General features: G+C 37.5%; 2 protein-coding genes across 5 annotated transcripts in view; one reads left to right on the forward strand and one right to left on the reverse strand.

Moving 5' to 3' along the window:
- The window catches only part of ANAPC10 (anaphase promoting complex subunit 10), an 81,501-nt gene extending 80,518 nt beyond the window's left edge, over positions 1-983 (reverse strand). For all 4 annotated transcript variants that reach the window (XR_007477249.1, XM_049709539.1, XM_049709540.1 and 1 more), the window contains exon 1: positions 872-983. The gene's annotated coding sequence lies outside the window, so the exon portion shown is untranslated. The remainder of the gene's footprint in view (positions 1-871) is intronic.
- Positions 984-1,062: 79 nt separating this feature from the next.
- Positions 1,063-12,807, forward strand: part of ABCE1 (ATP binding cassette subfamily E member 1) — a 36,108-nt gene continuing 24,363 nt past the window's right edge. Inside the window, exons 1-8 of the mRNA XM_004263602.4 lie at positions 1,063-1,215; positions 6,477-6,610; positions 7,614-7,699; positions 10,252-10,349; positions 11,351-11,468; positions 11,831-11,968; positions 12,129-12,198; positions 12,417-12,513. Of these exons, the coding sequence (XP_004263650.1) occupies positions 6,508-6,610; positions 7,614-7,699; positions 10,252-10,349; positions 11,351-11,468; positions 11,831-11,968; positions 12,129-12,198; positions 12,417-12,513 (710 nt within the window). The 5' untranslated portion in view covers positions 1,063-1,215; positions 6,477-6,507. The remainder of the gene's footprint in view (positions 1,216-6,476; positions 6,611-7,613; positions 7,700-10,251; positions 10,350-11,350; positions 11,469-11,830; positions 11,969-12,128; positions 12,199-12,416; positions 12,514-12,807) is intronic.

A 12,807-nucleotide genomic window follows, 5' to 3' on the forward strand; every position in this document is an offset into this window, starting at 1 on the left:
ATGTGCTCTTACCATAGTACATAAAGTCATAAAAATGCCTTTAAGGTCTAGAAGTGAATAACTGGCCTATTCTAAACCACAAGTTTACTTCATCTTTTGTTAATCTTGGTAGGCATATCCAAACGTGAAAAAAAAAATAGTGGATTGTGAACAACATGTAAAACTGCTTCGGTAGTGCAAAGTTACAGCTATTGAACATCGTTATACGTAAATGCTGTTATAAACCTGTGCCAAAAGGTCTGTATACCATCTCCTTGACTCCTCCTGAGTCACATCTCAGTTGTTCCCTAATCTCCACACAAGCAGTTGATACTCTTTAAATAATAATAGACACTGGACTGCAAACTTTGGAAAGGCCTGAGGTTTAAACGCTCCATTAGCAATTTACTGAATAAATAAATGGATGAATGAATAGCTTCAATCGTAAAGTATTTGCCACCTGCAAGTTAAGTAAGGTCTGGGATGAGACGATTAAACCTGTGGCCACATTGCCAAACACCCAAACATGTCAAATTGTCCAAAAAAATGGCCCATCTCTATTATTGGAGCAGAATTTAACTGCCGAACTTGGTACTGGACGCCACCAAGTGGATAAAGCACGGAACTCGGAGAAGAACGGGTTCGTGGCCACACCGTTCAGGAGCTGAGGCCAAGGAGAGAACGCCACCACGAGCAGTGTCTGGACCAGACTCCGTGGGTTCTGCTTGACACCTCTGCCCGAAGTGCGAGAATAGGCAGCGGCTAAGGATCCATTCCTGACCCACCAGCTTTGAGGAAATCGGGAGCGAAATAGGAGATTGACATTGGGGAAGAGAACCCGTCTGCTTAAGCTAGAACCATTCTCCACTTCGGGGAAAGCCCACGCACTTACAGCTCGCAGACCCGGCTTGCCGCCACTCAGGTTTTCAGGAACCGCTGCAGTTCCGCGCCACTCCCACTCAGCTTCCCAGGCCCGCCTCGCTTACCCAACAACGTCAATTGGGGTCGCAGCACAATGACGTCACTCTCCGCCGTCTCGCCCTACCTCCCTCCAGGGCTCCGCTCAGCGCGCCCTGTCGCGCACGCGCACTACCTCCCTGTGGCATGCGTGAGGCGGCGGCTGGGCACCGCCATTTTGGCCAGTGGCCGTAGGAACACGTTGTGTGGCTGAGAAGTGAAAGCAAGAACTGATTTGGCCTCTGCGTTCCCCTCCGCAAGGGGAATCTGTTTCTCCAGGTACGTGAATAGCCTGGAAGGGTTTGGCCTTTAGCTGTAGTCTGCCACGGTCTGCACACCGTAGGGACGTTCTCCCAGAGCCTTTGGTTAGGCCTCAGGTGGCGGCGGTGGAGACGGCAGCGGCGCGTGGCAGCCGGCTTGAGCGAGACAGCTGGAACCGCCGGAGCGCGGGCGCCGCCGAGAGCTGGGGACGCCTCACGCTTCCCTCCAGCTGACTCGGCACTCTGCCACTGCGGCCCGCCACCCCCGCCAGGGGACCCGAAGATGGCCTTAGCTGCCATCCCCTCAGCGGTCCAGCCTCCAGTCCCCCCTTTCCCCCGCTCCTGCCCTAGGGCTGAATCTTACAGCAGCCTTCAGAACGCAGAGCGTCCCCTACCACCCCCACTCTTCCCCTGGCACCTTTGGAAGCCTTTTCTTCCACCGTTTGGGGATTGTGGAATGAGTGAATTATCTTTGCCGCCATGAAGTCGAATTCCTGCTTGTCCACTCCCCGTCTGTAGACATGATGGCCAGACGTCACTGTGCTCACAGCAGCGTGTACTCTGCTGTAACCAGGGTTAGCTCAAATAATCTCCCAGGTGAACGCCTTTAACATTTCGGGTGCAGTTTTATATCACTTTCCCCCTTGGTGACTTCTCCGTCTTCTCCTTTATCATATCTTAAACTCCTTGCGATCAGGTCTTTATTGAAAGGCCCTTTATTTTCCCTTCAGTGGTTCGTGCATTGCAGGAACGACGGCTAAAGCCGATTCCCACACCCCATAAACTACGCAAGCCCGTTTTCTCATTTTTTACGGTAAAATCGTAAGAGTGAGAAGTAGCCTTAAGAACAGTGTGTTTTGTTTTGCTTGAGGGTTTTTCGCCTTCTCTTGCACAGGACTGCTTACTAGGCATTTATGACAGTGGTATGTGTGTTGCAGTCCTCGGTACCTTTGTCCCTGATAATGAGAATATTCATTCTATACCATTTGCTTGACGATAATGCTTTGTCAGTGTTAATCAAGGGCTCTTATCTGTATCTGAACCAAAGAGTGTTGTTTTTGTTTTAGTGAAAAGCCTTGTTCTCCCCTATAAAAAAATTTTTTTAGGAAGAATATTTAATATAATTGCTGGGGTGGAGTAAGGAGAAAGCAGTTATTAATTTAGTGTCCCTTTTAATTGTCTTCAATTTAAGACTCTGAAGTCAGAGTTGTGCACCACTCCCAACTTACATGTTTTATAAAATTAATGACCTGCAATAGCATAGGTTAGAATATCTCACATGACATAAGCATCATTCGTTAACAGCAACCTTTCAAATGTTTGAACAGGGTGTTAAAATAATTTTGGTCTTAGACTGCAGATGGTTTCCATATCTCACTTCCTTTTTCCTCTCAGCTGGAATAATGACAGTGAAGGTCATTGAGTACCTATTTTTTAAATAAGTTTTTATATCTATCTATATATCTGTTTATTTATTTATGGCTGAGTTGGGTCTTCGTTACTGCGCGGGCTTTCTCTAGTTGCGGCGAGCAGGAGCTACTCTTCGTTGCGGTGCGCAGGCTTCTCATTGTGGTGGCTTCCCTTGTTGTGGAGCAAGGGCTCTAGGCATGCGGGCTTGAGTAGTTGCAGCATGCAGGCTCAGTAGTTGTGGCTCGCCGGCTTAGTTGCTCTGGAGCATGTGGGATCTTCCTGCACCAGAGATCGAACCTGTGTCCCCTGCATTGGCAGGGGAATTCTTAACCACTGCGCCAGCAGGGAAGTCCCTTGAGTACCTATTTTGAGCACAGTTTTCAGATTTGAAATACCTTCAAGGAGTCAATTACTACAGGCTTCCCCTCCAAGCTTTCATGTGCTATGTCTTTCTCATGGAAAAAAAAAAGGAGGGGCTCTTTCTTGCCAATTCTTGAAACTAACATAGAAATTTAATTAATAATAGTGTTTACACTGTTAATTAACAGTTTTACAAAGACTCTGTATTCATTTTTCTTAAATGCATTATAATTTATCACTTTTTTATATAAATCAGCTTATTAACCATCTCTGGTAGGTTTTTATTTTATAAAAATCACCTTTTATAGTCATTTGGTTTTTTAAATGGTTTGAAATAGTAGGTGAAACATTTTAGTAGTTTGGCAGAAATAAACTTTAACGTAAGCAGTTTCATTGATAAATCAATGAAGATTTATCCCCTATAGGGGAATTCATCATGCTCATTCACCATAATTAATATGGTGTCCAGTTTTATTTTAATAGCTAACTAAAGAGTCTTCAGTTTCTAGGGAGTTGGCACTTCCAGAATGATAGCTTTTTTGTAGCAGTTCAAAAGTCATTTATTTTCTTCTTATTCTAATCTTTAGGAGGCCTGCCTGGACCAATTTCTAAAGGTTATAAAGGGGTAAAGTGAACCTATCAGCGTAACTGTTTATTACATAAAATTTTAGTTACCTTTTGGGTGATTTTTTTTTCCAATAATATACTTTAGTGGATAACTGTCACTGTAAAATATTGGTAACTTGCAAGACTCCTGAAGTTGTTATAACCTACAGGAAAATGATTTACTATGTCTAAATTCATTTTCTCATTTCATTCAGTGGAAATGTTTGAGCTCCTACTATGTGGTAGGCACTGGTCCAGCCACTGGGATAAACAGACAGACAAAAATTCCTGCACTCATGATGGAGTACCTTCTGCTTGGAGAGGGAAAAATATTGTCTGTGTGTAGAGAGAGAATATATAAATGCATATATATATATACATACACACAGTAAACGTGTACATATACCATATATGCACATATATATGAAATATATACTATGTCATATAGTAGAAAGAGCTAAGGAGAAGAATAAAACAAGAGAGTTTTATATTTTTTGGTAATATAGCTAGAGAAGGCTCATTGAGAATAAACATTAAAGACTTGAAGGAGTGAGCCATGTGACTCACTAGGGGAAATAGCATTATAGGCAGAGGGAGCAGAAAGGCCAAGACCCTGAAGCAAAGATTGACAACCATTTGCTTTAGCCATGTGAAAAACAGTGATAACCTGACAAGTTGTTTTGATAGAATGATGGGCACTAAAGGCTGGAATGGATTCCAGAGAAAATACCTAGAAAGAAATTTGAAACACTGACTATAGGCAACTCTTTTACATAGTCTCGCTATAAAAGGAAGGAGAAATGAAGCAATGGAGGAAGATGGGGTCAGATAATGTAGTGTTTGAATGCTGATGGGAATAAGCCAGTAGAAAGAATAGTTGGTGATGTGAAAGACATGAGAGAGAATTGTTGGAACATTCTCCTTAGCAGATATCTTTTAGTTTGCAAAGGGACTTAGCTATGGAAATACATATAGTATGGTTGCTGGTTGGCATAGTTTCACTTGAGATGATACTAGTCAGCATGGTTTTGTTTTTTCTCTTCCCATTTTCTGCTGCATGTGAAGAGTTGTGCTTAACCAGGATTATAGATGAGGGTGTAAGTGATTGACAACGGAATTTTAGGTGGGTACAGAGATACAAAGATACAAAAGGCTGAAGGACAGTGGAAATGTGGTAGAATTGAGATAATGTTAGGTCTGAGGAATGGGGGAGTTCAAGGGGTTGTTGGATTGTTGTGTATGAGAGAGGTGAACTGAAAAGATAGGGATGGTGGTTGGAGAATGGGGTATTTGAAAGGTAGGTTATGGAAAAAACGCAGTTATTTGTAATGACAAGGTGAAGGATTTGACCAAAGGAATGAGTGGCTATGGTAGGGTGAAAGACAAGATCACTAGAGGAGAGAGGTTAATGAACTGAGATGACAGGCTGTTAATAGAAGGATCATCTATGAATATATTAAAATCACCAAGAGTTATGACAAGAGTTGTTAGAGTGAACATTAGCTAAGGGCCGAAATTTCAAAGAATGGGAGGGAGTGATCTGATGGTCGGTAAATGACTAAAGCGGGTGGATGACCTAAGAGGCAAAAGTGGCTGTTTTTAGTGAGGAGAGAGAATCGTCTGGGAGCGGTACTGAGGAGCAAGATCTTTTATTCCCCTCCAAGCCTAATGATATTGAGGGGTTATGAGAAGGACTGGAGAGTTCTATAAGAGGAAGCAGTCTGTCAAGAAAAATCTAGATAGAGGATCACAGTCATTGATAGAAAAAGCCAACAGAATGTCTTTGTTGGTCAATAATCTTTTGGCTTCAGGTTCTTTCATTACATATTGGAATAAACTGGAGTAGTAAGGCACTTTTTCGAATTACTTTAATCACATTCTAAGAAAATTAATGTCAATCACTAAGTCCAATATTATAAAAGATTAAGTTAACTTTGACCTCAACTACATAATTGATGGTGCTGTTAAATATCAAGACTTTAAAAAGCTCCAAAAGTGAGTATATACATATAGTTACTTGGTCTCCTTTTCATTTCAGTGCCGTTAACATAAAATTCATCATGGCCATATTGTAAATTCCCAGGTAAAGCAGTTTTTACTTTTTCCAGTTGACCAACATGATGGTTACACCCTTAATAATTATTTGCCATTTCCATCAGTAGTGCATTGTAGTCAGATGGCTAAGCCATGAAGTGATGCTTCGTTTGAGGGAAGAAGTAAACACCTTTATCATATGTATGTTTTCATGTCACGTCTTACTATTCTGTTTCATTGGTCTGTGTTCATACACTGGTATCAGCATCAATTTCTGAGGCCTTATATCATTTTTTTCATATGTCAAGTGTAGGTTCCCTCTTCCCCCTTGCTCTTTTCCATTTTCCTGGCTATTACTACTTTTCTTTTTGTATAAGAGCTTTAGATTTGATTTGTCTGATTCAGTTTTTTTTTTTTTCTCCTTGAGATTGGATTAAATATATAAATTCAGGGAAGGTTGAAATCTCTGATATTGACTATTCTTTATTGTGAAAACTGAGACAGCATGTCATTCTACTTGTTCAGGTCTTTTGTGTCTTTCAGTGGTATTTTGAAAGTTTCTGCACATGTGTATATATATCTTGTTAAGTTGATCCCTAGATCTTTTCTTTTTTCTGACTGTTGAAAGTGGTATTTTTTCCTTCATTATATAAATCTTCTGATGAATGGACTATATGTAAAATTTTGTTTTTCCAGCCTTACCAAATTATTTTATTGCTTTTACTAGTTTTTTTTAAACTAGTTCCAGGTATTAATATCTGAATATAGTGATAACTTATCTCCTCCTGTCTAACTTTTTATGCCTGTGACTTATTTCTCTTAACTAATTGCATTGACTATGCCATAATTTTGTTAATTTTTCTTTAATAGAGGAACTGGATATTGTTACTTCCTTAGAATTATGGCGGATAAATTAACAAGAATTGCTATTGTCAACCATGACAAATGTAAACCTAAGAAGTGTCGGCAGGAGTGCAAAAAGAGTTGCCCTGTGGTTCGAATGGGTAAGCTGTTCTGTGTATCATTTAAGGATAAGAGAAGGTTTTAAAAGGAATACACTGTCTTTATGGTTCTATAGGCTTTAGTATATACTTTTCTCCCCCGTTAGTTTCTTTAAAATGTAAAAATAAGACCAGATTTTGTTCTAAATTTCTTTTAATGCTTTGTGACTAAATGATCCTGTTTAAGTTCATTGAATACAAAATCAAACCAGAGTTCAAATTACTGAGATTCTTACTGTCCTACAAAATCCTATGGTTACTTTAAGTCATGAAGAAAGGACTGCCAAGATGTTTGTATTGATATTTGATAGTATTCTCCTTAAAAAAAAAAAAAAAAAGCTTAATATGAATGACTATTCATGAGGTTTTGCTATATTTTCAAGAGTAAATAAATTTACGACCATTCAGAATTGATGACTTGTTGGTCGTCTTTAAGGGCTAAACAAAATAATTTTTACTTTAAATATACTAGTGAGGTATAAGCTTACTAAATCTTAAAAGGAAATTTAGATGTCATGTGTTACAGTCTACCGTGCTATTCAGAAATTCCATTATTAATATCCCTAATGCCAGGTTTAATTTTGTTTGTGTATTAGATGTCCACATACCTTTGGGGAGCTTCCCTGATTTAGCTAACGTATTTCATTCCCTTATCTGGTGTACATTACCATTTTCAAGGCATATTTTATGGATTATATATTCAGGTCAGCTTAAAAGTAAAGCTGTTTTAGGATCTGCTGTATTTTTATTAGCATATTTTCTTCCCATAGTAGATTAAACAAATAAGCATATTAGAGTCATCTCTGCCTTGCCTGACAACAGTATTCATATAAGTAGTTAAGTTCAGTAATCTATCCAAAGCACTGATTTATATTTCTTTCTGTGGCCTTTCTTTTTGAAAACTTGATTCTATATGGAAATTTGGAACCAGAATTGCCGAAATAACAGTGTTCAGAAAATTAGAACATCAGAAGAAATGACTTAATTCTATCTTTTCCTTTGCCAGGAAAATTATGCATAGAGGTTGTCTCCCAGAGCAAAATAGCATGGATTTCTGAAACTCTTTGTATTGGTTGTGGTATTTGTATTAAAGTAAGTGATATTTTATTTATTGGATCAAATTTGTAACCTAAAAATGAAATCTAAAACTTCTGAGTACATTATAACTATTTTTAGAGCCAAATATAAAACATTGAATAAAGAATACAAATTCAGAAAAATAGTGTTCTTATATCAATATTATTATTGCTTTTTCAATTAATTAACCACCCCACTTAACAGTTATCCTTAAAAATAATAATAAAAGTTATTTTTGCTGTATGCAACTTCGTAAAGCCATTTCCAACCAAAATTAATTTTTTTTCACCCTTTTATGAGAAGGACATTCTCCAAGTCTTTACCAGAACTTTTTTGAAATATAAAAAATATGAGTCATATTACATACATTTTTTTCAAGTCTGTGTTTAATTTTATTTTTTAAATTTATTTCATTTATTTATTTGGCTGTGCCGGGTCTTAGTTGTGGCTCGAGGGCTCCTTAGTTGTGGCATGCAAACTCTTAGTTGTGGCATGCACGTGGGGTCCGGTTCCCTGGCCAGGGAACGAACCTGGGCCTCCTGCATTGGGAGCGCAGAGTCTTAACCACTGCGCCACCAGGGAAGTCCCTGTGTTTAATTTAAAATTCACACTTTTTTTTTTTTTTGCGGTACACGGGCCTCTCACTGTTGTGGCCTCTCCTGTTGTGGAGCACAGGCTCCGGACATGCAGGCTCAGCGGCCATGGCTCACGGGCCCAGCCGCTCCACAGCATGTGGGATCTTCCTGGACCGGGGCATGAACCTGTGTCCCCTGCATCGGCAGGTGGACTCTCAACCACTGCGCCACCAGGGAAGCCCCTAAATTCACACTTTTAAATAAAAATGGACACAGCCAAAAATTTTTTTAATTTAACCTAATCCTTAAGTACTGCTTTTGCTGTGTTATACATTCTTCTATTGTTGGATTTATCCCAATAGTGTAATTTTTCAAGATACCTCAGTTTTTGTTATACTGAATGGTTTGAATAGGGTATTTTACTAAAGAATGATGGATTTCCAACTTTAGTTCATAAAAGATATTTAGGAGCCAGTGTATAAAGTTCTTAAATTAGTTATTTTTATTTACAGATAATATATTTTAGAAAGGAGATTTCCCAAAATATGGATACCATCTGTTATTTTTTCTAATAAGGTTTGTGTATTTTACATTGGTTTCTGAATCCTCGGTTAAGTATCCAGAAGTACCAGGCTTGGTACCTGAAAGCGTTTTTTCTTGTTTTTAAAATATAAGCAGGAGATATTTCTTCCAGCAAATACTTACTAATCTTTTATTATTTGCCTGCCAGTGTTTTGGGTGGTGGAAATCTTATTTTGAACAATATATTCGATTTTATTTTCTTTCCTCACTGCTATAAAAAAATGAGATTCCAGAATTTGGGGTATGCACTTCAGTGGCTGAAAAGAAACTGATGTGATGAATTGTTTGCGGGGGGCGGGTAGTGTATACCCCCTGAACACTAAGATACTTGTAATGCACCACATATATGAGCAATGTGGCTATTTTTTTCTTTGTAGATTAAGAGAAGTTTAAATTACTTGCAGCCTGTAAGCATTTTATGTACGTTGATGGAGTAATAGAGGATTCTGTAAATGGAGGTAATTCCGTTTGCAGAAAAAATCTCGTGTAAAGAATTAATAATTTTTTTTAGAGGTTGGTGATTATTTTGCTAGAAAACAAACAGAGAGTGTTGTTTTTTAAACCTCTATGTTCTTGTAACTTAGGAAATGGGAATTCCCTGAAATCTTTATATACAGAGACTTGAATTAGTCCCCTGAGCTCATTGAACAGTTCTGCTGAACAGATTTCTAATCTGAGGTTATACTCTTTGGTTGTACCTTTATAGTCATCTGTACTGCTGAGAAATTTTTCTAGCCACGTTACCACTCTTAAATCACCTTCCAGTTCTTGCCATTCTTGTTCCTTGGGCATTTATCTGATTGATAGTCACTTATTGTTTGAATAAGTTTTTCTATGAGGTTTTTTATGTGAATTTTCTCAATTGGAATATGAAGTATCTTTTTCATATGGGATGGTTACAAATCACAATGGAAAGATGTTAGTCCTTGCTCTGTGCAAATACTATGCTAGCTGTTGTTGGGACGTAAGTAGACCAAGAAAGGTACAATCCATGACCTTAAAGGACTTTACAAGGTAGAAATGGAAGCATACAGAGACAGGAAGAAGATAAAGGGAAGGCGTTTCTCATTGACTGAATATGGAACTGTATGCTCAATAACCGTGTTTTATCTTGCTCTTAACCTTCTCATACAAAAGCCTCCAGTTCTGTAAGGTTTTGCAGTAAGTATTAAACATATTAAATGTCCAGGATTATACCAGTCACTAGGGGGAATGCAGAATTATTAGATATGATTCTTGCCTTCAAGGAACTTAACTTTTTTAAGCAAAGGATAGGAAATGAAACAATACTTTACGTCTATGTGAAACTCCCACTTTTGGAAGATAAATTATAAAAATTTCTTCATCTGTTCATTTTAGTCATGCCTATATTTCTAAGAATTAACAGAAAACTAATTCTTTAAATAACAGAAGTGCCCCTTTGGTGCCTTATCAATTGTCAATTTACCAAGCAACTTGGAAAAAGAAACAACACATCGATACTGTGCCAACGCCTTCAAGCTTCACAGGTATATTTCCAAGTCAACATTCTTCTTTATTTCAGTCAAGAGTAAATCCATTTGGAATCTTCAGAGAAATAACAAAAATGGAAAAAAAGTGGTATTAACTTTTACATCCACTAAAGCAAAATACAGTATTATAACATCATGCAGAATCATACTGTATATGTCAGTGGTTCATTCTAGCTAACATTAGAATTACCTGAGGGTCTTTTTAAAACTACTAATGCCCAGGTAATTTCAGCCCAGTTGAATTACATCTTATCTCTGGATGTACAGTCTGGACTTAGTAAGTTGAAAAGGCTCCCAGTGATTCTAATATACAGTTGGGGGTGAGAATCACTGTTGTTAATAATATCCTTATCCCCAGAATACTTTTAAGGGAACTCATCTTGATTTTATTTATCTATTAATCTCGTAATCTGCAGAGAATATTACTCTGGACTTCGACATATATTGTTAATGACGCATTCTTTGAGGTTTTTAATCTGCTGAACACTAATATTTTGAATCTAGGAGTCTAGATTTAACTAATAAAAGGGTATTTCTCAACCTGCCAGCTTTAAGGGGCCTACTGCAGCAGGGAGAATGAGTGGAATATTTCTGGTTGATGTGGCACGTCTCTCCTTGTAAGTAAATGGCAGGCCAAAAAAAAGAAAGACAGTGTGAGGTTGCACCTGCTGTGCAATTTTCTACCAAACCATTTTATTATACATTAAAACTGAGCCTTATCTGGAAAGAAAAATTGTTACTTTAGAATAGACTTTGAGTGAAAGTTGAATAAATAAAATTTGGAGTATATTAGTCATGGATGCATTCCTAACAACAGTTTTAAGTTAATCTTGGCTGCTGTTTTTTCCTAATAGCCAGTAATATCTGGCATATATCTCTTTTGTCTTATTGATGAATGTGTGTGGAATGCAAGCGCATTAAAATACATCATTCTGGTATTACGTCACTTTTTCTACATAAGTCTGAATTGTCTTATTATTTTTGTACACTTATGACAGGTTGCCCATTCCTCGTCCAGGTGAAGTTTTGGGATTAGTTGGAACTAATGGTATTGGAAAGTCAACTGCTTTAAAAATTTTAGCAGGAAAGCAAAAGCCAAACCTTGGAAAATATGATGTATGTATTACCACCTTATAAAAATGAATATCTTGGTTCAGTTTTATGAGGCTATGAAGGAGAGAGTATGTGTGATTTTATTTTTTAATGTTCTTATTTTCAAGATTATTTGTGGAATTAATGCTGAGAAACTATAAATGAAACTCCTTTTTAGGTAAAATCTGTTAATGCTGCTTAATTGATAATTCTGAGCTTTCGTAAACTGTTACGAGTTGGTGTTTTCTTGATTTGAAATTAAATCCACCTCTAATATTATCTTAGAAGCAGAGGTATTCTGTTTGGATATGTGTTCTATTTTGTATAACATTCATCCTCTTTGCAACTGTATTATTAAATTCAGGTAATTATACATATATTTCTAGGACCCACCTGATTGGCAAGAAATTTTGACTTACTTCCGTGGATCTGAATTGCAGAATTACTTTACCAAGATTCTTGAAGACGACCTAAAAGCCATTATCAAACCTCAGTATGTAGACCAGATTCCCAAGGCTGCAAAGGTCAGTTGCTTTTTAGGAGAAATTTAGTGGATATTACAGATATTGGTGGACATATAAAAGATAAATCAAAGTAAACTTGTTTTATTTTGTGACTCTTTTTAATAGTGAGGGAATTTTAGTATTGAAGGAAAATAATACTATTTCTGATATATTATGGCAGGGGACAGTGGGGTGTATTTTGGACCGAAAAGATGAAACAAAGACACAAGCAATTGTATGTCAGCAGCTCGGTAAGTGTTTATTTTGTGTATGTGTTTTAATAGGCCCTGAACTTAACTCATGAAGATAGGTATCTTTATATGGATTACTGAAATAAATGGAAAAATCTCTAGTAGTTGTCGTATTTTCAACAGAAACATTCAAACAGAGAATGACTTGCAATATACATTTTACCTTGAAGAGGTAAAATAAAATAACATTGAACACAATGCCTCTATGTTCTTTGTAGATTTAACCCATCTAAAAGAACGCAATGTTGAAGATCTTTCAGGAGGAGAGTTGCAGAGATTTGCCTGTGCTGTCGTTTGTATACAGAAAGCTGATATGTAGGTTACTTTATACTTTTTGTAAATCTTATCCCTACTTTAGAGTTTTTGTTTATAATGCTGCTAATAGAGCAGTGGTTTGAGAGAAATTAATAGGAAGAGTATCTAATGTTTTAACTTTGAGGTCAGATGTTGAAGCAATTGTGCATCCATTGCCCATTTCCCTGTTATTCCATCAGGGGTAAAAAATTCATTTAGGTAAGTACCTTACAACTTATGGGTTCTGGAGCTCTTTAATCTGAAGTCAGCTGTTTATTTTGTAAACTCTCTTTATACATAAGAAGGACATTTTTT

The sequence above is a fragment of the Orcinus orca genome, chromosome 4 (genome assembly GCF_937001465.1).
Source record: "Orcinus orca chromosome 4, mOrcOrc1.1, whole genome shotgun sequence".
Taxonomy (NCBI): Eukaryota; Metazoa; Chordata; class Mammalia; order Artiodactyla; family Delphinidae; genus Orcinus; species Orcinus orca.